The following is a 21,994-nucleotide window of genomic DNA, read 5'->3' on the forward strand; positions in this document are numbered from 1 at the left end:
CTGAGGAGAGATCAGTCCTGAGGAGAGATCAGTCCTATTCTAACCTGAGGAGAGATCAGCCCTGAGGAGAGATCAGTCCTGAGGAGAGATCAGTCCTGAGGAGAGATCAGTGCTGAGGAGAGATCAGTCCTGAGGAGAGATCAGTCCTATTCTAACCTGAGGAGAGATCAGTCCTGATGAGAGATCAGTCCTATTCTAACCTGAGGAGAGATCAGTCCTGAGGAGAGATCAGTCCTATTCTAACCTGAGGAGAGATCAGTCCTGAGGAGAGATCAGTCCTATTCTAACCTGAGGAGAGATCAGTCCTGAGGAGAGATCAGTCCTATTCTAACCTAAGGAGAGATTAGTCCTGAGGAGAGATCAGTCCTGAGGAGAGATCAGTCCTATTCTAACCTGAGGAGAGATCAGTCCTGAGGAGAGATCAGTCCTATTCTAACCTGAGGAGAGATCAGTCCTGAGGAGAGATCAGTCCTGAACTGATCACGTCCGTCTGTCCGTGTGTGTGTCCTTGGAAAGATCAACATGTGTTTGTACCCAGAGGAAACTGAATCAGCAAGGCCAGCTCCCTATATTTCATAATGGTGAGGAGGAACATAGTCATTATTGACAAGGCCTCAGGAAGAACAGCTGTCCCTGGGCTCTATGGGGGGCTCTATGAGGGGCTCTATGAGGGCTCTATGAGGGGCTCTATGGGGGCTCTATGAGGGGCTCTATGGGGGCTCTATGGGGGCTCTATGGGGGGCTCTATGGGAGGCTCTATGAGGGGCTCTATGGGGGTTATATGGGGGGCTCTATGAGGGGCTCTATGAGGGCTCTATGAGGGGCTCTATGGGGGCTCTATGGGGGCTCTATGAGGGGCTCTATGAGGGGCTCTATGAGGGCTCTATGAGGGGCTCTATGGGGGCTCTATGGGGGGCTCTATGGGAGGCTCTATGAGGGGCTCTATGGGGGTTATATGGGGGCTCTATGAGGGGTTATATGGGGGCTCTATGGGGGCTCTATGGGGGCTCTATGAGGGGCTCTATGAGGGGCTCTATGAGGGGCTCTATGGGGGCTCTATGAGGGGCTCTATGAGGGGCTCTATGGGGGCTCTATGGGGGCTCTATGGGGGCTCTATGAGGGGTTATATGGGGGCTCTATGAGGGCTCTATGAGGGGCTCTATGAGGGGCTCTATGAGGGGTTATATGGGGGCTCTATGAGGGGCTCTATGAGGGGCTCTATGAGGGGCTCTATGGGGGCTCTATGGGGGCTCTATGAGGGGCTCTATGAGGGGCTCTATGAGGGGCTCTATGGGGGCTCTATGAGGGGCTCTATGGGGGCTATATGGGGGCTCTAATGGGGGCTCTATGAGGGGCTCTATGAGGGGCTCTATGAGGGGCTCTATGGGGGGGCTCTATGAGGGGCTCTATGAGGGGCTCTATGAGGGCTCTATGGGGGCTCTATGGGGGCTCTATGGGGGGCTCTATGAGGGGCTCTATGAGGGGCTCTATGGGGGGCTCTATGGGGGGCTCTATGGGGGGCTCTAATAGGGGCTCTATGAGGGGCTCTATGAGGGGCTATATGAGGGGCTCTAGCACTCTGTGGCCAAACAAGCAAAACACTCTATATCTCATGGTGAGAGGCTCAAGGTCAACCACTCAGTGTCCTTGGGCCCTAACGTCTCTCTCTTTGTTCCCTGACAAAGAGGGGCTGTGTTGATGAGATGTCTGATAGGGGAAGTGTGAAGGGATGGCTTAATGGGTGATGTCTGTATTATAATGTATATCTACCTCTGTATAATACACCTCTACCTCTGTATAATACACCTCTACCTCTGAATGATACACCTCTACATAATACACCTCTACCTCTGTATAATACACCTCTACCTCTGTATAATACACCTCTACCTCTGTATAATACACCTCTACCTCTGTATAATACACCTCTACCTCTGAATGATACACCTCTACATAATACACCTCTACCTCTGTATAATACACCTCTACCTCTGTATAATACACCTCTACCTCTGTATAATACACCTCTACCTCTACATAATACACCTCTAACTCTGTATAATACACCTCTACCTCTGTATAATACACCTCTACCTCTGTATAATACACTTCTACCTCTGTGTGTTAATACATCTCTCTCTGTGTGTTAATACACCTCTCTCTGTGTGTTAATACATCTCTCTCTGTGTGTTAATACATCTCTCTCTGTGTGTTAATACATCTCTCTCTGTGTGTTAATACACCTCTCTCTGTGTGTTAATACACCTCTCTCTGTGTGTTAATTCATCTCTCTCTGTGTGTTAATACACCTCTCTCTGTATGTTAATACATCTCTCTCTGTGTGTTAATACATCTCTCTCTCTGTGTTACTACACCTCTCTCTCTGTGTGTTAATACACCTCTCTCTCTGTGTGTTAATACACCTCTCTCTCTGTGTGTTAATACACCTCTCTCTCTGTGTGTTAGTACACCTCTCTCTCTGTGTGTTAATACACCTCTCTCTGTGTGTTAATACACCTCTCTCTGTGTGTTAGTACACCTCTCTATATAATACATCTCTATATAATACACCTCTCTCTGTGTGTTAATACATCTCTCTCTGTGTGTTAATACCCCTCTCTCTCTGTGTGTTAATACACCTCTCTCTGTGTGTTAATACATCTCTCTCTCTGTATGTTAATACATCTCTCTCTGTGTGTTAATACATCTCTCTCTGTGTGTTAATACACCTCTCTCTCTGTGTGTTAATACACCTCTCTCTCTGTGTGTTAATACACCTCTCTCTCTGTGTGTTAATACACCTCTCTCTGTGTGTTAATGACATCACTGGGTGAAAATGGAGGTCTTCTTTCTAGCCTTTCTGCTGAAGCGTTTTATGTTTCTAGAAACTGATTTGGTTGTTGGACGATGGCCTGTCACTATGTCACTATGTCACTATGTCACTATGTCACTATGTCACTATGTCACTACGATGGCATGACCTGACATCGAGATGCAGTGTAATGTCACTATGTCACTACGATGGCCTGACCTGACATCGAGACGCAGTGTAATGTCACTATGTCACTACGATGGCCTGACCTGACATCGAGACGCAGTGTAATGTCACTATGTCACTATGTCACTACGATGGCATGACCTGACATCGAGACGCAGTGTAATGTCACTATGTCACTACGATGGCCTGACCTGACATCGAGACGCAGTGTAATGTCACTATGTCACTACGAAGGCCTGACCTGACATCGAGACGCAGTGTAATGTCACTATGTCACTACGATGGCATGACCTGACATCGAGACGCAGTGTAATGTCACTATGTCACTACGAAGGCCTGACCTGACATCGAGACGCAGTGTAATGTCACTATGTCACTATGTCACTACGATGGCATGACCTGACATCGAGACGCAGTGTAATGTCACTATGTCACTATGTCACTACGATGGCCTGACCTGACATCGAGACGCAGTGTAATGTCACTATGTCACTACGATGGCCTGACCTGACATCGAGACGCAGTGTAATGTCACTATGTCACTATGTCACTACGATGGCCTGACCTGACATCGAGACGCAGTGTAATGTCACTATGATGGCCTGACCTGACATCGAGACGCAGTGTAATGTCACTATGTCACTATGTCACTACGATGGCCTGACCTGACATCGAGACGCAGTGTAATGTCACTATGTCACTACGAAGGCCTGACCTGACATCGAGACGCAGTGTAATGTCACTATGTCACTACGATGGCCTGACCTGACATCGAGACGCAGTGTAATGTCACTATGTCACTATGTCACTACGATGGCCTGACCTGACATCGAGACGCAGTGTAATGTCACTATGTCACTACGATGGCCTGACCTGAAATCGAGACGCAGTGTAATGTCACTATGTCACTACGATGGCCTGACCTGACATCGAGACGCAGTGTAATGTCACTATGTCACAACGATGGCCTGACCTGACATCGAGACGCAGTGTAATGTCACTATGTCACTACGAAGGCCTGACCTGACATCGAGACGCAGTGTAATGTCACTATGTCACTACGAAGGCCTGACCTGACATCGAGACGCAGTGTAATGTCACTATGTCACTACGATGGCCTGACCTGACATCGAGACGCAGTGTAATGTCACTATGTCACTACGAAGGCCTGACCTGACATCGAGACGCAGTGTAATGTCACTATGTCACTACGATGGCATGACCTGACATCGAGACGCAGTGTAATGTCACTATGTCACTACGAAGGCCTGACCTGACATCGAGACGCAGTGTAATGTCACTATGTCACTATGTCACTACGATGGCCTGACCTGACATCGAGACGCAGTGTAATGTCGCTATGTCACTACGATGGCCTGACCTGACATCGAGACGCAGTGTAATGTCACTATGTCACTACGATGGCATGACCTGACATCGAGACGCAGTGTAATGTCACTATGTCACTATGTCACTACGATGGCATGACCTGACATCGAGACGCAGTGTAATGTCACTATGTCACTATGATGGCATGACCTGACATCGAGATGCAGTGTAATGTCACTATGTCACTATGTCACTACGATGGCCTGACCTGACATCGAGACGCAGTGTAATGTCACTATGTCACTACGATGGCATGACCTGACATCGAGACGCAGTGTAATGTCACTATGTCACTATGTCACTACGATGGCCTGACCTGACATCGAGACGCAGTGTAATGTCACTATGTCACTACAAAGGCATGACCTGACATCGAGACGCAGTGTAATGTCACTATGTCACTACGATGGCATGACCTGACATCGAGACGCAGTGTAATGTCACTATGTCACTATGATGGCATGACCTGACATCGAGACGCAGTGTAATGTCACTATGTCACTATGTCACTACGATGGCCTGACCTGACATCGAGACGCAGTGTAATGTCACTATGTCACTACGATGGCATGACCTGACATCGAGACGCAGTGTAATGTCACTATGTCACTATGTCACTACGATGGCCTGACCTGACATCGAGACGCAGTGTAATGTCACTATGTCACTACGATGGCCTGACCTGACATCGAGACGCAGTGTAATGTCACTATGTCACTACGATGGCCTGACCTGACATCGAGACGCAGTGTAATGTCACTATGTCACTACGATGGCATGACCTGACATCGAGACGCAGTGTAATGTCACTATGTCACTACGATGGCCTGACCTGACATCGAGACGCAGTGTAATGTCACTATGTCACTACAATGGCCTGACCTGACATCGAGACACAGTGTAATGTCACTATGTCACTACGATGGCCTGACCTGACATCGAGACACAGTGTAATGTCACTATGTCACTACGATGGCATGACCTGACATCGAGACGCAGTGTAATGTCACTATGTCACTACGATGGCATGACCTGACATCGAGACGCAGTGTAATGTCACTATGTCACTACGATGGCCTGACCTGACATCGAGACGCAGTGTAATGTCACTATGTCACTACGATGGCCTGACCTGACATCGAGACGCAGTGTAATGTCACTATGTCACTACGATGGCCTGACCTGACATCGAGACGCAGTGTAATGTCACTATGTCACTACGATGGCCTGACCTGACATCGAGACGCAGTGTAATGTCACTATGTCACTACGATGGCCTGACCTGACATCGAGACGCAGTGTAATGTCACTATGTCAAGACGATGGCCTGACCTGACATCGAGACGCAGTGTAATGTCACTATGTCACTACGATGGCCTGACATCGAGACGCAGTGTAATGTCACTATGTCACTACGATGGCATGACCTGACATCGAGACGCAGTGTAATGTCACTATGTCACTACGATGGCATGACCTGACATCGAGACGCAGTGTAATGTCACTATGTCACTATGTCACTACGATGGCCTGACCTGACATCGAGACGCAGTGTAATGTCACTATGTCACTACGATGGCCTGACCTGACATCGAGACGCAGTGTAATGTCACTATGTCACTACGATGGCCTGACCTGACATCGAGACGCAGTGTAATGTCACTATGTCACTACGATGGCATGACCTGACATCGAGACGCAGTGTAATGTCACTATGTCACTACGATGGCATGACCTGACATCGAGACGCAGTGTAATGTCACTACGATGGCCTGACCTGACATCGAGACGCAGTGTAATGTCACTATGGCAACGTGGCGTACCTGGGGGCCGTTTCTCCAATGTCCCATTTCCTGTGAAACTCCACACCAGAGAAATGTACTGAAAGCATCTCTGACCGCCCTCAGCTAATCCCTGACATCAGGAGGAACTCACAGGTCTAGATAGAAGATTTCTCTGGCAGACGGATGACTCTAGAATTATTGACTGCATCCCCAGTATAGATTTAAAACCACTAGAGATTTAAGAGTAAGACGCCTCCTAAACTTGGCTCTAACAACACGAGGTCCTGTCCTGAGTATAACAAAGCCTTAACAAAACTACTGTCTTTAACATCATGAGGTCATTTCCTGAGTATAACAAAGCCTTAACAAAACTACTGTCTTTAACAACATGAGGTCATTTCCTGAGTATAACAAAGCCTTAACAAAACTACTGTCTTTAACACCATGAGGTCATTTCCTGAGTATAACAAAGCCTTAACAAAACTACTGTCTTTAACAACACCATGAGGTCATTTCCTGAGTATAACAAAGCCTTAACAAAACTACTGTCTTTAACACCATGAGGTCGTTTCCTGAGTATAACAAAGCCTTAACAAAACTACTGTCTTTAACAACATGAGGTCATTTCCTGAGTATAACAAAGCCTTAACAAAACTACTGTCTTTAACAACACCATGAGGTCATTTCCTGGGTATAACAAAGCCTTAACAAAACTACTGTCTTTAACAACATGAGGTCATTTCCTGAGTATAACAAAGCCTTAACAAAACTACTGTCTTTAACAACATGAGGTCATTTCCTGAGTATAACAAAGCCTTAACAAAACTACTGTCTTTAACACCATGAGGTCATTTCCTGGGTATAACAAAGCCTTAACAAAACTACTGTCTTTAACAACATGAGGTCATTTCCTGAGTATAACAAAGCCTTAACAAAACTACTGTCTTTAACACCATGAGGTCATTTCCTGAGAATAACAAAGCCTTAACAAAACTACTGTCTTTAACAACACCATGAGGTCATTTCCTGAGTATAACAAAGCCTTAACAAAACTACTGTCTTTAACAACATGAGGTCATTTCCTGAGTATAACAAAGCCTTAACAAAACTACTGTCTTTAACAACATGAGGTCATTTCCTGAGTATAACAAAGCCTTAACAAAACTACTGTCTTTAACAACATGAGGTCATTTCCTGAGTATAACAAAGCCTTAACAAAACTACTGTCTTTAACAACATGAGGTCATTTCCTGAGTATAACAAAGCCTTAACAAAACTACTGTCTTTAACAACATGAGGTCATTTCCTGAGTATAACAAAGCCTTAACAAAACTACTGTCTTTAACACCATGAGGTCATTTCCTGAGTATAACAAAGCCTTAACAAAACTACTGTCTTTAACAACATGAGGTCATTTCCTGAGTATAACAAAGCCTTAACAAAACTACTGTCTTTAACAACACCATGAGGTCATTTCCTGAGTATAACAAAGCCTTAACAAAACTACTGTCTTTAACAACATGAGGTCATTTCCTGAGTATAACAAAGCCTTAACAAAACTACTGTCTTTAACACCATGAGGTCCTGTCCTGAGTATAACAAAGCCTTAACAAAACTACTGTCTTTAACAACATGAGGTCATTTCCTGAGTATAACAAAGCCTTAACAAAACTACTGTCTTTAACAACATGAGGTCATTTCCTGAGAATAACAAAGCCTTAACAAAACTACTGTCTTTAACAACATGAGGTCATTTCCTGGGTATAACAAAGCCTTAACAAAACTACTGTCTTTAACAACATGAGGTCATTTCCTGAGAATAACAAAGCCTTAACAAAACTACTGTCTTTAACAACACCATGAGGTCATTTCCTGAGTATAACAAAGCCTTAACAAAACTACTGTCTTTAACAACACCATGAGGTCATTTCCTGAGTATAACAAAGCCTTAACAAAACTACTGTCTTTAACAACATGAGGTCATTTCCTGAGTATAACAAAGCCTTAACAAAACTACTGTCTTTAACAACATGAGGTCATTTCCTGAGTATAACAAAGCCTTAACAAAACTACTGTCTTTAACAACATGAGGTCATTTCCTGAGTATAACAAAGCCTTAACAAAACTACTGTCTTTAACAACATGAGGTCATTTCCTGAGTATAACAAAGCCTTAACAAAACTACTGTCTTTAACAACATGAGGTCATTTCCTGAGAATAACAAAGCCTTAACAAAACTACTGTCTTTAACAACATGAGGTCATTTCCTGAGAATAACAAAGCCTTAACAAAACTACTGTCTTTAACAACATGAGGTCATTTCCTGAGTATAACAAAGCCTTAACAAAACTACTGTCTTTAACAACATGAGGTCATTTCCTGAGTATAACAAAGCCTTAACAAAACTACTGTCTTTAACACCATGAGGTCATTTCCTGAGAATAACAAAGCCTTAACAAAACTACTGTCTTTAACACCATGAGGTCATTTCCTGAGTATAACAAAGCCTTAACAAAACTACTGTCTTTAACACCACCATGAGGTCATTTCCTGAGTATAACAAAGCCTTAACAAAACTACTGTCTTTAACAACAATGTCACTATGTCACCATGAGGTCATTTCCTGAGAATAACAAAGCCTTAACAAAACTACTGTCTTTACCAACACCATGAGGTCATTTCCTGAGTATAACAAAGCCTTAACAAAACTACTGTCTTTAACAACACCATGAGGTCATTTCCTGAGTATAACAAAGCCTTAACAAAACTACTGTCTTTAACACCATGAGGTCATTTCCTGAGTATAACAAAGCCTTAACAAAACTACTGTCTTTAACATGAGGTCATTTCCTGAGTATAACAAAGCCTTAACAAAACTACTGTCTTTAACACCATGAGGTCATTTCCTGAGTATAACAAAGCCTTAACAAAACTACTGTCTTTAATAACATGAGGTCATTTCCTGGGTATAACAAAGCCTTAACAAAACTACTGTCTTTAACAACACCATGAGGTCATTTCCTGGGTATAACAAAGCCTTAACAAAACTACTGTCTTTAACACCATGAGGTCATTTCCTGAGTATAACAAAGCCTTAACAAAACTACTGTCTTTAACAACATGAGGTCATTTCCTGAGTATAACAAAGCCTTAACAAAACTACTGTCTTTAACAACATGAGGTCATTTCCTGAGTATAACAAAGCCTTAACAAAACTACTGTCTTTAACAACATGAGGTCATTTCCTGAGTATAACAAAGCCTTAACAAAACTACTGTCTTTAACAACATGAGGTCATTTCCTGAGTATAACAAAGCCTTAACAAAACTACTGTCTTTAACAACATGAGGTCATTTCCTGAGAATAACAAAGCCTTAACAAAACTACTGTCTTTAACAACATGAGGTCATTTCCTGAGAATAACAAAGCCTTAACAAAACTACTGTCTTTAACAACATGAGGTCATTTCCTGAGTATAACAAAGCCTTAACAAAACTACTGTCTTTAACACCATGAGGTCATTTCCTGAGAATAACAAAGCCTTAACAAAACTACTGTCTTTAACAACATGAGGTCATTTCCTGAGTATAACAAAGCCTTAACAAAACTACTGTCTTTAACACCATGAGGTCATTTCCTGAGAATAACAAAGCCTTAACAAAACTACTGTCTTTAACATCATGAGGTCATTTCCTGAGTATAACAAAGCCTTAACAAAACTACTGTCTTTAACACCATGAGGTCATTTCCTGAGAATAACAAAGCCTTAACAAAACTACTGTCTTTAACACCATGAGGTCATTTCCTGAGTATAACAAAGCCTTAACAAAACTACTGTCTTTAACACCACCATGAGGTCATTTCCTGAGTATAACAAAGCCTTAACAAAACTACTGTCTTTAACAACAATGTCACTATGTCACCATGAGGTCATTTCCTGAGAATAACAAAGCCTTAACAAAACTACTGTCTTTACCAACACCATGAGGTCATTTCCTGAGTATAACAAAGCCTTAACAAAACTACTGTCTTTAACAACACCATGAGGTCATTTCCTGAGTATAACAAAGCCTTAACAAAACTACTGTCTTTAACACCATGAGGTCATTTCCTGAGTATAACAAAGCCTTAACAAAACTACTGTCTTTACCAACACCATGAGGTCATTTCCTGAGTATAACAAAGCCTTAACAAAACTACTGTCTTTAACACCATGAGGTCATTTCCTGGGTATAACAAAGCCTTAACAAAACTACTGTCTTTAACACCATGAGGTCATTTCCTGAGTATAACAAAGCCTTAACAAAACTACTGACTTTAACACCATGAGGTCATTTCCTGAGTATAACAAAGCCTTAACAAAACTACTGTCTTTAATAACATGAGGTCATTTCCTGAGTATAACAAAGCCTTAACAAAACTATTGTCTTTAACAACACCATGAGGTCATTTCCTGAGTATAACAAAGCCTTAACAAAACTACTGTCTTTAACACCATGAGGTCATTTCCTGAGTATAACAAAGCCTTAACAAAACTACTGTCTTTAACATGAGGTCATTTCCTGAGTATAACAAAGCCTTAACAAAACTACTGTCTTTAACACCATGAGGTCATTTCCTGAGTATAACAAAGCCTTAACAAAACTACTGTCTTTAATAACATGAGGTCATTTCCTGGGTATAACAAAGCCTTAACAAAACTACTGTCTTTAACATCATGAGGTCATTTCCTGAGTATAACAAAGCCTTAACAAAACTACTGTCTTTAACAACACCATGAGGTCATTTCCTGGGTATAACAAAGCCTTAACAAAACTACTGTCTTTAACACCATGAGGTCATTTCCTGAGTATAACAAAGCCTTAACAAAACTACTGTCTTTAACATCATGAGGTCATTTCCTGAGTATAACAAAGCCTTAACAAAACTACTGTCTTTAACACCATGAGGTCATTTCCTGAGTATAACAAAGCCTTAACAAAACTACTGTCTTTAACACCATGAGGTCATTTCCTGAGTATAACAAAGCCTTAACAAAACTACTGTCTTTACCAACACCATGAGGTCATTTCCTGAGTATAACAAAGCCTTAACAAAACTACTGTCTTTAACAACATGAGGTCATTTCCTGAGTATAACAAAGCCTTAACAAAACTACTGTCTTTAACATCATGAGGTCATTTCCTGAGTATAACAAAGCCTTAACAAAACTACTGACTTTAACAACATCATGAGGTCATTTCCTGAGTATAACAAAGCCTTAACAAAACTACTGTCTTTAACAACACCATGAGGTCATTTCCTGAGTATAACAAAGCCTTAACAAAACTACTGTCTTTAACAACACCCACTCCGAGATCTGAGTCGGACAGTCAATCAAATATCAACTATCTCCTGTTAATGGTGTATATAGTCTCAGTAGAATATCAACTATCTCCTGTTAATGGTGTATATAGTCTCAGTGGAATATCAACTACCTGCCCTGAGGAGCAGCGACTGCTGAAGAGACAAACCTATTCATTAGTCACTCCGAGGGACAACGCTGAGCCACCAGGGGACAGCAGGGCACACAGAGGCAATCAGCAGGAGTCTATGGGGTCCTGAGTCTCTCTGGGGATAATCATTAAGGTTCTGTGGAGGCTGAGGTACTCTAGGAGAGGGGATTATGTGTGGAGGCTGAGGTACTCTAGGAGAGGGGATTATGTGTGGAGGCTGAGGTACTCTAGGAGAGGGGATTATGTGTGGAGGCTGAGGTACTCTAGGGGAGGGGATTATGTGTGGAGGCTGAGGTACTCTAGGGGAGGGGATTATGTGTGGAGGCTGAGGTACTCTAGGAGAGGGGATTATGTGTGGAGGCTGAGGTACTCTAGGAGAGGGGATTATGTGTGGAGGCTGAGGTACTCTAGGGGAGGGGATTATGTGTGGAGGCTGAGGTACTCTAGGAGAGGGGATTATGTGTGGAGGCTGAGGTACTCTAGGGGAGGGGATTATGTGTGGAGGCTGAGGTACTCTAGGAGAGGGGATTATGTGTGGAGGCTGAGGTACTCTAGGAGAGGGGATTATGTGTGGAGGCTGAGGTACTCTAGGAGAGGGGATTATGTGTGGAGGCTGAGGTATAGTTCCAACACGGGGTTGAGGAGGGGACAGGTTTATGTGTTGAGGTTGAGGTAGGTTATATCCAGCCCAGGGGACAGGTTTATGTGTTGAGGTTGAGGTAGATTATATCCAGCCCAGACCCAGGGGACAGGTTTATGTGTTGAGGTTGAGGTAGATTATATCCAGCCCAGATCCAGGGAACAGGTTTATGTGTTGAGGTTGAGGTAGATTATATCCAGCCCAGACCCAGGGGACAGGTTTATGTGTTGAGGTTGAGGTAGGTTATAGCCAGCCCAGATCCTGGGAACAGGTTTATGTGTTGAGGTTGAGGTAGATTATATCCAGCCCAGACCCAGGGGACAGGTTTATGTGTTGAGGTTGAGGTAGGTTATAGCCAGCCCAGATCCAGGGGACAGGTTTATGTGTTGAGGTTGAGGTAAGTTATATCCAGCCCAGATCCAGGGGACAGGTTTATGTGTTGAGGTTGAGGTAAGTTATATCCAGCCCAGACCCAGGGGACAGGTTTATGTGTTGAGGTTGAGGTAAGTTATATCCAGCCCAGACCCAGGGGACAGGTTTATGTGTTGAGGTTGAGGTAAGTTATATCCAGCCCAGACCCAGGGGACAGGTTTATGTGTTGAGGTTGAGGTAGATTATATCCAGCCCAGACCCAGGGGACAGGTTTATGTGTTGAGGTAGGTTATATCCAGCCCAGACCCAGGGGACAGGTTTATGTGTTGAGGTTGAGGTAGATTATATCCAGCCCAGACCCAGGGGACAGGTTTATGTGTTGAGGTAGATTATATCCAGCCCAGATCCAGGGGACAGGTTTATGTGTTGAGGTAGATTATATCCAGCCCAGACCCAGGGGACAGGTTTATGTGTTGAGGTTGAGGTAGATTATATCCAGCCCAGACCCAGGGGACAGGTTTATGTGTTGAGGTTGAGGTAGATTATATCCAGCCCAGACCCAGGGGACAGGTTTATGTGTTGAGGTTGAGGTAGATTATATCCAGCCCAGATCCAGGGGACAGGTTTATGTGTTGAGGTTGAGGTAGATTATATCCAGCCCAGATCCTGGGAACAGCAGCAGCTTTGTGCTTATCACACATCTCATGTTTACTGTAGTGGCTCTCTTCTCTCTCTACCTTCATACCCTCTATTCCCTTAGCAACCATCGCCTGACTCAGCCCTGGCATCCACACACACAGCCTGATGAGAGACAAGCCTGAACCTCAACAAGCCAGCTGCTGCTGCTGAAAGATATACAGTTTACAGTGTTCCTGCTGAAAGATATACAGTTTACAGTGTTCCTGCTGAAAGATATACAGTTTACAGTGTTCCTGCTGAAAGATATACAGTTTACAGTGTTCCTGCTGAAAGATATACAGTTTACAGTGTTCCTGCTGAAAGATATACAGTTTACAGTGTTCCTGCTGAAAGATATACAGTTTACAGTGTTCCTGCTGAAAGATATACAGTTTACAGTGTTCCTGCTGAAAGATATACAGTTTACAGTGTTCCTGCTGAAAGATATACAGTTTACAGTGTTCCTGCTGAAAGATATACAGTTTACAGTGTTCCTGCTGAAAGATATACAGTTTACAGTGTTCCTGCTGAAAGATATACAGTTTACAGTGTTCCTGCTGAAAGATATACAGTTTACAGTGTTCCTGCTGAAAGATATACAGTTTACAGTGTTCCTGCTGAAAGATATACAGTTTACAGTGTTCCTGCTGAAAGATATACAGTTTACAGTGTTCCTGCTGAAAGATATACAGTTTACAGTGTTCCTGCTGAAAGATATACAGTTTACAGTGTTCCTGCTGAAAGATATACAGTTTACAGTGTTCCTGCTGAAAGATATACAGTTTACAGTGTTCCTGCTGAAAGATATACAGTTTACAGTGTTCCTGCTGAAAGATATACAGTTTACAGTGTTCCTGCTGAAAGATATACAGTTTACAGTGTTCCTGCTGAAAGATATACAGTTTACAGTGTTGCTGGAGAGAGAGCAACACTGTGACAACAACACCATGACAGACCAGTGTCAACAACACCATGACAGACCAGTGTCAACATCACCATGACAGACCAGTGTCAACAACACAACACCGTGACAGACCAGTGTCAACAACACCATGACAGACCAGTGTCAACAACACCATGACAGACCAGTGTCAACATCACCATGACAGACCAGTGTCAACAACACAACACCGTGACAGACCAGTGTCAACAACACCGTGACAGACCAGTGTCAACAACACCATGACAGACCAGTGTCAACAACACCATGACAGACCAGTGTCAACAACACAATGACAGACCAGTGTCAACAACACCATGACAGACCAGTGTCAACATCACCATAACAGACCAGTGTCAACAACACCACACCATAACAGACCAGTGTCAACAACACCGTGACAGACCAGTGTCAACAACACCATGACAGACCAGTGTCAACAACACCATGACAGACCAGTGTCAACAACACCATGACAGACCAGTGTCAACAACACAACACCATGACAGACCAGTGTCAACAACACCATGACAGACCAGTGTCAACAACACAATACCATGACAGACCAGTGTCAACAACACCATGACAGACCAGTGTCAACAACACCATGACAGACCAGTGTCAACATCACCATGACAGACCAGTGTCAACAACACAACACCATGACAGACCAGTGTCAACAACACCATGACAGACCAGTGTCAACAACACAACACCATGACAGACCAGTGTCAACAACACCATGACAGACCAGTGTCAACAACACCATGACAGACCAGTGTCAACATCACCATGACAGACCAGTGTCAACAACACCATGACAGACCAGTGTCAACACCACCATGACAGACCAGTGTCAACAACACCATGACAGACCAGTGTCAACATCACCATGACAGACCAGTGTCAACAACACCATGACAGACCAGTGTCAACAACACAACACCGTGACAGACCAGTGTCAACAACACCGTGACAGACCAGTGTCAACAACACCGTGACAGACCAGTGTCAACAACACCATGACAGACCAGTGTCAACAACACCATGACAGACCAGTGTCAACAACACCATGACAGACCAGTGTCAACAACACCGTGACAGACCAGTGTCAACAACACCATGACAGACCAGTGTCAACAACACAACACCATGACAGACCAGTGTCAACAACACCGTGACAGACCAGTGTCAACAACACCATGACAGACCAGTGTCAACAACAACATGACAGACCAGTGTCAACAACACCGTGACAGACCAGTGTCAACAACACAACACCATGACAGACCAGTGTCAACAACACAACACCATGACAGACCAGTGTCAACAACACCATGACAGACCAGTGTCAACAACACCATGACAGACCAGTGTCAACAACACCATGACAGACCAGTGTCAACAACACAACACCGTGACAGACCAGTGTCAACAACACCATGACAGACCAGTGTCAACAACTCCATGACAGACCAGTGTCAACAACACCATGACAGACCAGTGTGAACACCACAACTCCATGACAGACCAGTGTCAACAACACCATGACAGACCAGTGTGAACACCACAACACCATGACAGACCAGTGTCAACAACACCATGACAGACCAGTGTCAACAACACCATGACAGACCAGTGTCAACAACACCGTGACAGACCAGTGTCAACAACACCATGACAGACCAGTGTCAACAACACAACACCATGACAGACCAGTGTCAACACCACCATGACAGACCAGTGTCAACAACAACACCATGACAGACCAGTGTCAACAACACCATGACAGACCAGTGTCAACAACACCATGACAGACCAGTGTCAACAACAACACCATGACAGACCAGTGTCAACAACACCATGACAGACCAGTGTCAACAACACCATGACAGACCAGTGTCAACAACACCATGACAGACCAGTGTCAACAACACCATGACAGACCAGTGTCAACAACACACCACCATGACAGACCAGTGTCAACACCACACCACCATGACAGACCAGTGTCAACACCACACCACCATGACAGACCAGTGTCAACAACACCATGACAGACCAGTGTCAACAACACCATGACAGACCAGTGTCAACAACACCGTGACAGACCAGTGTCAACAACACAACACCATGACAGACCAGTGTCAACAACACCATGACAGACCAGTGTCAACAACACCATGACAGACCAGTGTCAACAACACCATGACAGACCAGTGTCAAAAACACCATGACAGACCAGTGTCAACAACACCATGACAGACCAGTGTCAACAACACAACACCATGACAGACCAGTGTCAACAACACCATGACAGACCAGTGTCAACAACACCATGACAGACCAGTGTCAACAACACAACACCATGACAGACCAGTGTCAACACCACAACACCATGACAGACCAGTGTCAACAACACCATGACAGACCAGTGTCAACAACACCATGACAGACCAGTGTCAACACCACACCACCATGACAGACCAGTGTCAACAACACAACACCATGACAGACCAGTGTCAACAACACCATGACAGACCAGTGTCAACAACACCGTGACAGACCAGTGTCAACAACACCGTGACAGACCAGTGTCAACAACACAACACCATGACAGACCAGTGTCAACAACACCATGACAGACCAGTGTCAACAACACCATGACAGACCAGTGTCAACAACACCATGACAGACCAGTGTCAACAACACCATGACAGACCAGTGTCAACAACACCGTGACAGACCAGTGTCAACAACACCACAACATCATGACAGACCAGTGATCTACTCCATGCCACCAACAGCACCATTAGCAGCAGGTAGATGGACAGAGGATCATGACTGATCTACTCCATGCCACCAACAGCACCACTAGCAGCAGGTAGATGGACAGAGTATCATATTAGATGACTGATCTACTCCATGCCACCAACAGCACCATTAGCAGCAGGTAGATGGACAGAGGATTATGACTGATCTACTCCATACCACCAACAGCACCACTAGCAGCAGGTAGATGGACAGAGTATCATGACTGATCTACTCCATGCCACCAACAGCACCACTAACATCAGGTAGATGGACAGAGTATCATGACTGATCTACTCCATACCACCAACAGCACTATTAGCAGCAGGTAGATGGACAGAGGATCATGACTGATCTACTCCATGCCACCAACAGCACCACTAGCAGCAGGTAGATGGACAGAAGATCATGACTGATCTACTCCATGCCACCAACAGCACCATTAGCAGCAGGTGGATTGAAATGTATTGTTAATCTGAACTACATGAGTTCTGCTGTTCCCTGGCAGCAGCCTCCACACAGCAGGACAGGATAACATGTCTCATGAGATTACGCTTCAGAAAAATAGCCAATCAACATACAACCTGATAAAACCATAGACGAACAGGACAATACATGACAAAGAGAGAGACACAAAACAAGCAGCAAGCCCTTTCCAAACAACCAGACAGACACCTGTGTGATATTATTGATTTATATTATTGATTTATATTATTGATTTATATTATTGATGACCGTTGAATTTGAATAACATCTATGATATTATTGATTTATATTATTGATTTATATTATTGATGGACCGTTGAATTTGAATAACATCTATGATATTGAGTTATTACATCTCGCACTGTCTGGCTCAGACCGACACACACGGACTCAACTCATCCCATTACTTTAACATTCATCTTCTGTACATCCGACCATTCCAGTGTTTAATTGCTATATTGTAATTACTTCGCCACCGTGGCCTATTTATTGCCTTACCTCTCTTATTCTACCTCGTTTGCTCACACTGTATATAGACTTTTTCTATTGTATTATTGACTGTTTGTTTATTCCATGTGTAACTCTGTGTTGTTGTATGCGTCGCGCTGCTTTGCTTTATCTTGGCCAGGTCGCATTTGTAAATGATAACTTGTTCTCAACTAGCCTACCTGGTTAAATAAAGGTGAAATAAATAAATACAAATAATTATGTTATGAACACATTCATGTAAACAAGGACAAACGTTTAGGCAAAATATAAACCGATTCTGAATATCCTTCATTGAACTGATTACTATCAGCTTGGTCTGATGCTAGCGATGAAGGTAAAACGGTCTACCCCGGATAACTGTTCAAAATAATCATCAGTCACGTACCTGTCTCACGGCAATAACGGTCGCATAATAACTCCTTATTATTACGTCAATCTAACGGGTATTGTTCTTCGGGAAGATCGCCCCCGATCCTTCATCTGAATCATGCCCGTTCTGTTCGGTGCGGTTCCAACCGTTATCGATAACAGCCTTCTCCTCTTCGTGACAACTGCGGCATCTGCTTAGGAACCGAGACAAAATGTCGCGGATGAGGAGAGGAGGGGGGGGGGGGGGGGGGGCAATATAATATAATCAATACCTTTTCCCTCAATGGAGACGGTCACATGGTGTGATGATCACGTGCCCACTAGGCTAATAGAGACAGAAGGTTAGAAACAGGAGAATAGACTAGGACTAATCTGTGAAGAACACTGGATCTTTGTCAAACAGCAGAATAGACTAGGACTAATCTGTGAAGAACACTGGATCTTTGTCAAACAGCAGAATAGACTAGGACTAATCTGTGAAAAACACTGGATCTTTGTCAAACAGCAGAATAAACTAGGACTAATCTGTGAAAAACACTGGATCTTTGTCAAACAGCAGAATAGACTAGGACTAATCTGTGAAAAACACTGGATCTTTGTCAAACACCAGAATAAACTAGGACTAATCTTTGTCAAATCTCTAAATAATGATGTCTTCTCCTTCACTACTGATCTGGCAGAATTGACCAGGTGAAGGCCACCTTAATGATGATCTCTCACCATATTCATTTCATCTGTCAGGTCTCTTCCAATCAGAGAAGCTAAAGGGGATGAGGAGAGGATTTGGAAGAACCCTGCTCCAATTCCATCCACCAGGGACCTACCCAGAAGGAGACCCCAGGGCCCTACCCAAAGGAGACCCCAGGGCCCTGCCCAAAAGGAGACCAGGGCCCTACCCAAAAGGAGACCAGGGCCCTACCCAAAAGGAGACCAGGGCCCTACCCAAAAGGAGACCAGGGCCCTACCCAAAAGGAGACCCCAGGGCCCTACCCAAAAGGAGACCAGGGCCCTACCCAAAAGGAGACCAGGGCCCTACCCAAAAGGAGAGACCAGGGCCCTACCCAAAAGGAGACCCCAGGGCCCTACCCAAAAGGAGACCAGGGCCCTACCCAAAAGGAGACCAGGGCCCTACCCAAAAGGAGACCCCAGGGCCCTACCCAAAAGGAGACCCCAGGTCCCTACCCAAAAGGAGACCAGGGCCCTACCCAAAAAGAGACCAGGGCCCTACCCAAAAGGAGACCAGGGCCCTACCCAAAAGGCTGTCCCCAGGGCCCTACCCAAAAGGAGACCAGGGCCCTACCCAAAAGGAGACCAGGGCCCTACCCAAAAGGAGACCCCAGGGCCCTACCCAAAAGGAGACCAGGGCACTACCCAAAAAGCTGTCCCCAGGGCCCTACCCAAAAGGAGACCAGGGCCCTACCCAAAAGGCTGTCCCCAGGGCCCTACCCAAAAGGCTGTCCCCAGGGCCCTACCCAAAAGGAGACCAGGGCCCTACCCAAAAGGAGACCCCAGGGCCCTACCCAAAAGGAGACCAGGGCCCTACCCAAAAGGAGACCCCAGGGCCCTACCCAAAAGGAGAGACCAGGGCCCTACCCAAAAGGCTGTCCCCAGGGCCCTACCCAAAAGGAGAGACCAGGGCCCTACCCAAAAGGCTGTCCCCAGGGCCCTACCCAAAAGGAGACCAGGGTCCTACCCAAAAGGAGACCCCAGGGCCCTACCCAAAAGGAGACCAGGGCCCTACCCAAAAGGAGACCAGGGCCCTACCCAAAAGGCTGTCCCCAGGGCCCTACCCAAAAGGAGACCAGGGCCCTACCCAAAAGGAGACCCCAGGGCCCTACCCAAAAGGAGACCAGGGCCCTACCCAAAAGGAGACCCCAGGGCCCTACCCAAAAGGAGACACCAGGGCCCTACCAAAAAGGAGACCAGGGCCATGCACAAAAAGGAGACCAGGGCCCTAACCAAAAGGAGACCCCAGGGCCCTACCCAAAAGGCTGTCCCCAGGGCCCTACCCAAAAGGAGACCAGGGCCCTACCCAAAAAGCTGTCCCCAGGGCCCTACCCAAAAGGAGACCAGGGCCCTACCCAAAAGGAGACCCCAGGGCCCTACCCAAAAGGAGAGACCAGGGCCCTACCCAAAAGGAGACCCCAGGGCCCTACCCAAAAGGAGAGACCAGGGCCCTACCCAAAAGGAGACCCCAGGGCCCTACCCAAAAGGAGAGACCAGGGCCCTACCCAAAAGGAGACCCCAGGTCCCTACCCAAAAGGAGACCCCAGGGCCCTACCCAAAAGGAGAGACCAGGGCCCTACCCAAAAGGAGACCCCAGGGCCCTACCCAAAAGGAGAGACCAGGGCCCTACCCAAAAGGAGACCCCAGGTCCCTACCCAAAAGGAGACCCCAGGGCCCTACCCAAAAGGAGACCCCAGGGCCCTACCCAAAAGGAGAGACCAGGGCCCTACCCAAAAGGAGACCCCAGGTCCCTACCCAAAAGGAGACCCCAGGGCCCTACCCAAAAGGAGAGACCAGGGCCCTACCCAAAAGGCCTATACAGTGTTGATGCTGACAATCTGGTTCATGTCCTTTAACTGTGAGAATAATTGAACAGATATAAATGTTTCCAATCTCCATGAGGATGAAAAAACGGTTTCGTCGGCAACCATGTTGATAATGTAGAGGGCGCCACAGGGCGGTCGTAGAACAAGCTGGTTTTGGCCTGTGATGGATCCACTCCAGCATTTATGAATATATTCAATTCACATAAAACTGACCATCGTTTCAAGGCTGTCAGACTCATTATGTGACTCACAGCCATACCTCTACTCTGAGTCAACAGCAGTCAGAGCCATACCTCTACTCTGAGTCAACAGCAGTCAGAGTCGTACCTCTACTCTGAGTCAACAGCAGTCAGAGTCATACCTCTACTCTGAGTCAACAGCAGTCAGGGCCATACCTCTACTCTGAGTCAACAGCAGTCAGGGCCATACCTCTACTCTGAGTCAACAGCAGTCAGAGCCATACCTCTACTCTGAGTCAACAGCAGTCAGAGCCATACCTCTTCTCTGAGTCAACAGCAGTCAGAGCCATACCTCTACTCTGAGTCAACAGCAGTCAGAGCCATACCTCTACTCTGAGTCAACAGCAGTCAGGGCCATACCTCTACTCTGAGTCAACAGCAGTCAGAGTCGTACCTCTACTCTGAGTCAACAGCAGTCAGGGCCGTACCTCTACTCTGAGTCAACAGCAGTCAGGGCCATACCTCTACTCTGAGTCAACAGCAGTCAGAGCCATACATCTACTCTGAGTCAACAGCAGTCAGAGCCGTACCTCTACTCTGAGTCAACAGCAGTCAGGGCCGTACCTCTACTCTGAGTCAACAGCAGTCAGAGTCGTACCTCTACTCTGAGTCAACAGCAGTCAGAGTCGTACCTCTACTCTGAGTCAACAGCAGTCAGGGCCGTACCTCTACTCTGAGTCAACAGCAGTCAGAGCCATACCTCTACTCTGAGTCAACAGCAGTCAGGGCCATACCTCTACTCTGAGTCAACA

At 45.4% G+C, this 21,994-nt stretch overlaps 2 protein-coding genes across 2 annotated transcripts in view; one reads left to right on the forward strand and one right to left on the reverse strand.

Moving 5' to 3' along the window:
• The window catches only part of gpr19 (G protein-coupled receptor 19), a 31,560-nt gene extending 12,881 nt beyond the window's left edge, over positions 1–18,679 (reverse strand). Inside the window, exon 1 of the mRNA XM_055914284.1 lies at positions 18,468–18,679. The gene's annotated coding sequence lies outside the window, so the exon portion shown is untranslated. The remainder of the gene's footprint in view (positions 1–18,467) is intronic.
• LOC129846359 (basic salivary proline-rich protein 1-like) lies at positions 18,411–21,049 on the forward strand. The gene is made up of 2 exons (XM_055914285.1): positions 18,411–18,416; positions 19,268–21,049. The coding sequence occupies exons 1-2, from the start codon at positions 18,411–18,413 to the stop codon at positions 21,047–21,049; spliced, it is 1,788 nt and encodes a 595-aa protein (XP_055770260.1).
• Positions 21,050–21,994: the final 945 nt, after the last annotated feature.

Source organism: Salvelinus fontinalis, unplaced genomic scaffold (genome assembly GCF_029448725.1).
Source record: "Salvelinus fontinalis isolate EN_2023a unplaced genomic scaffold, ASM2944872v1 scaffold_0502, whole genome shotgun sequence".
Lineage (NCBI taxonomy): Eukaryota > Metazoa > Chordata > Actinopteri > Salmoniformes > Salmonidae > Salvelinus > Salvelinus fontinalis.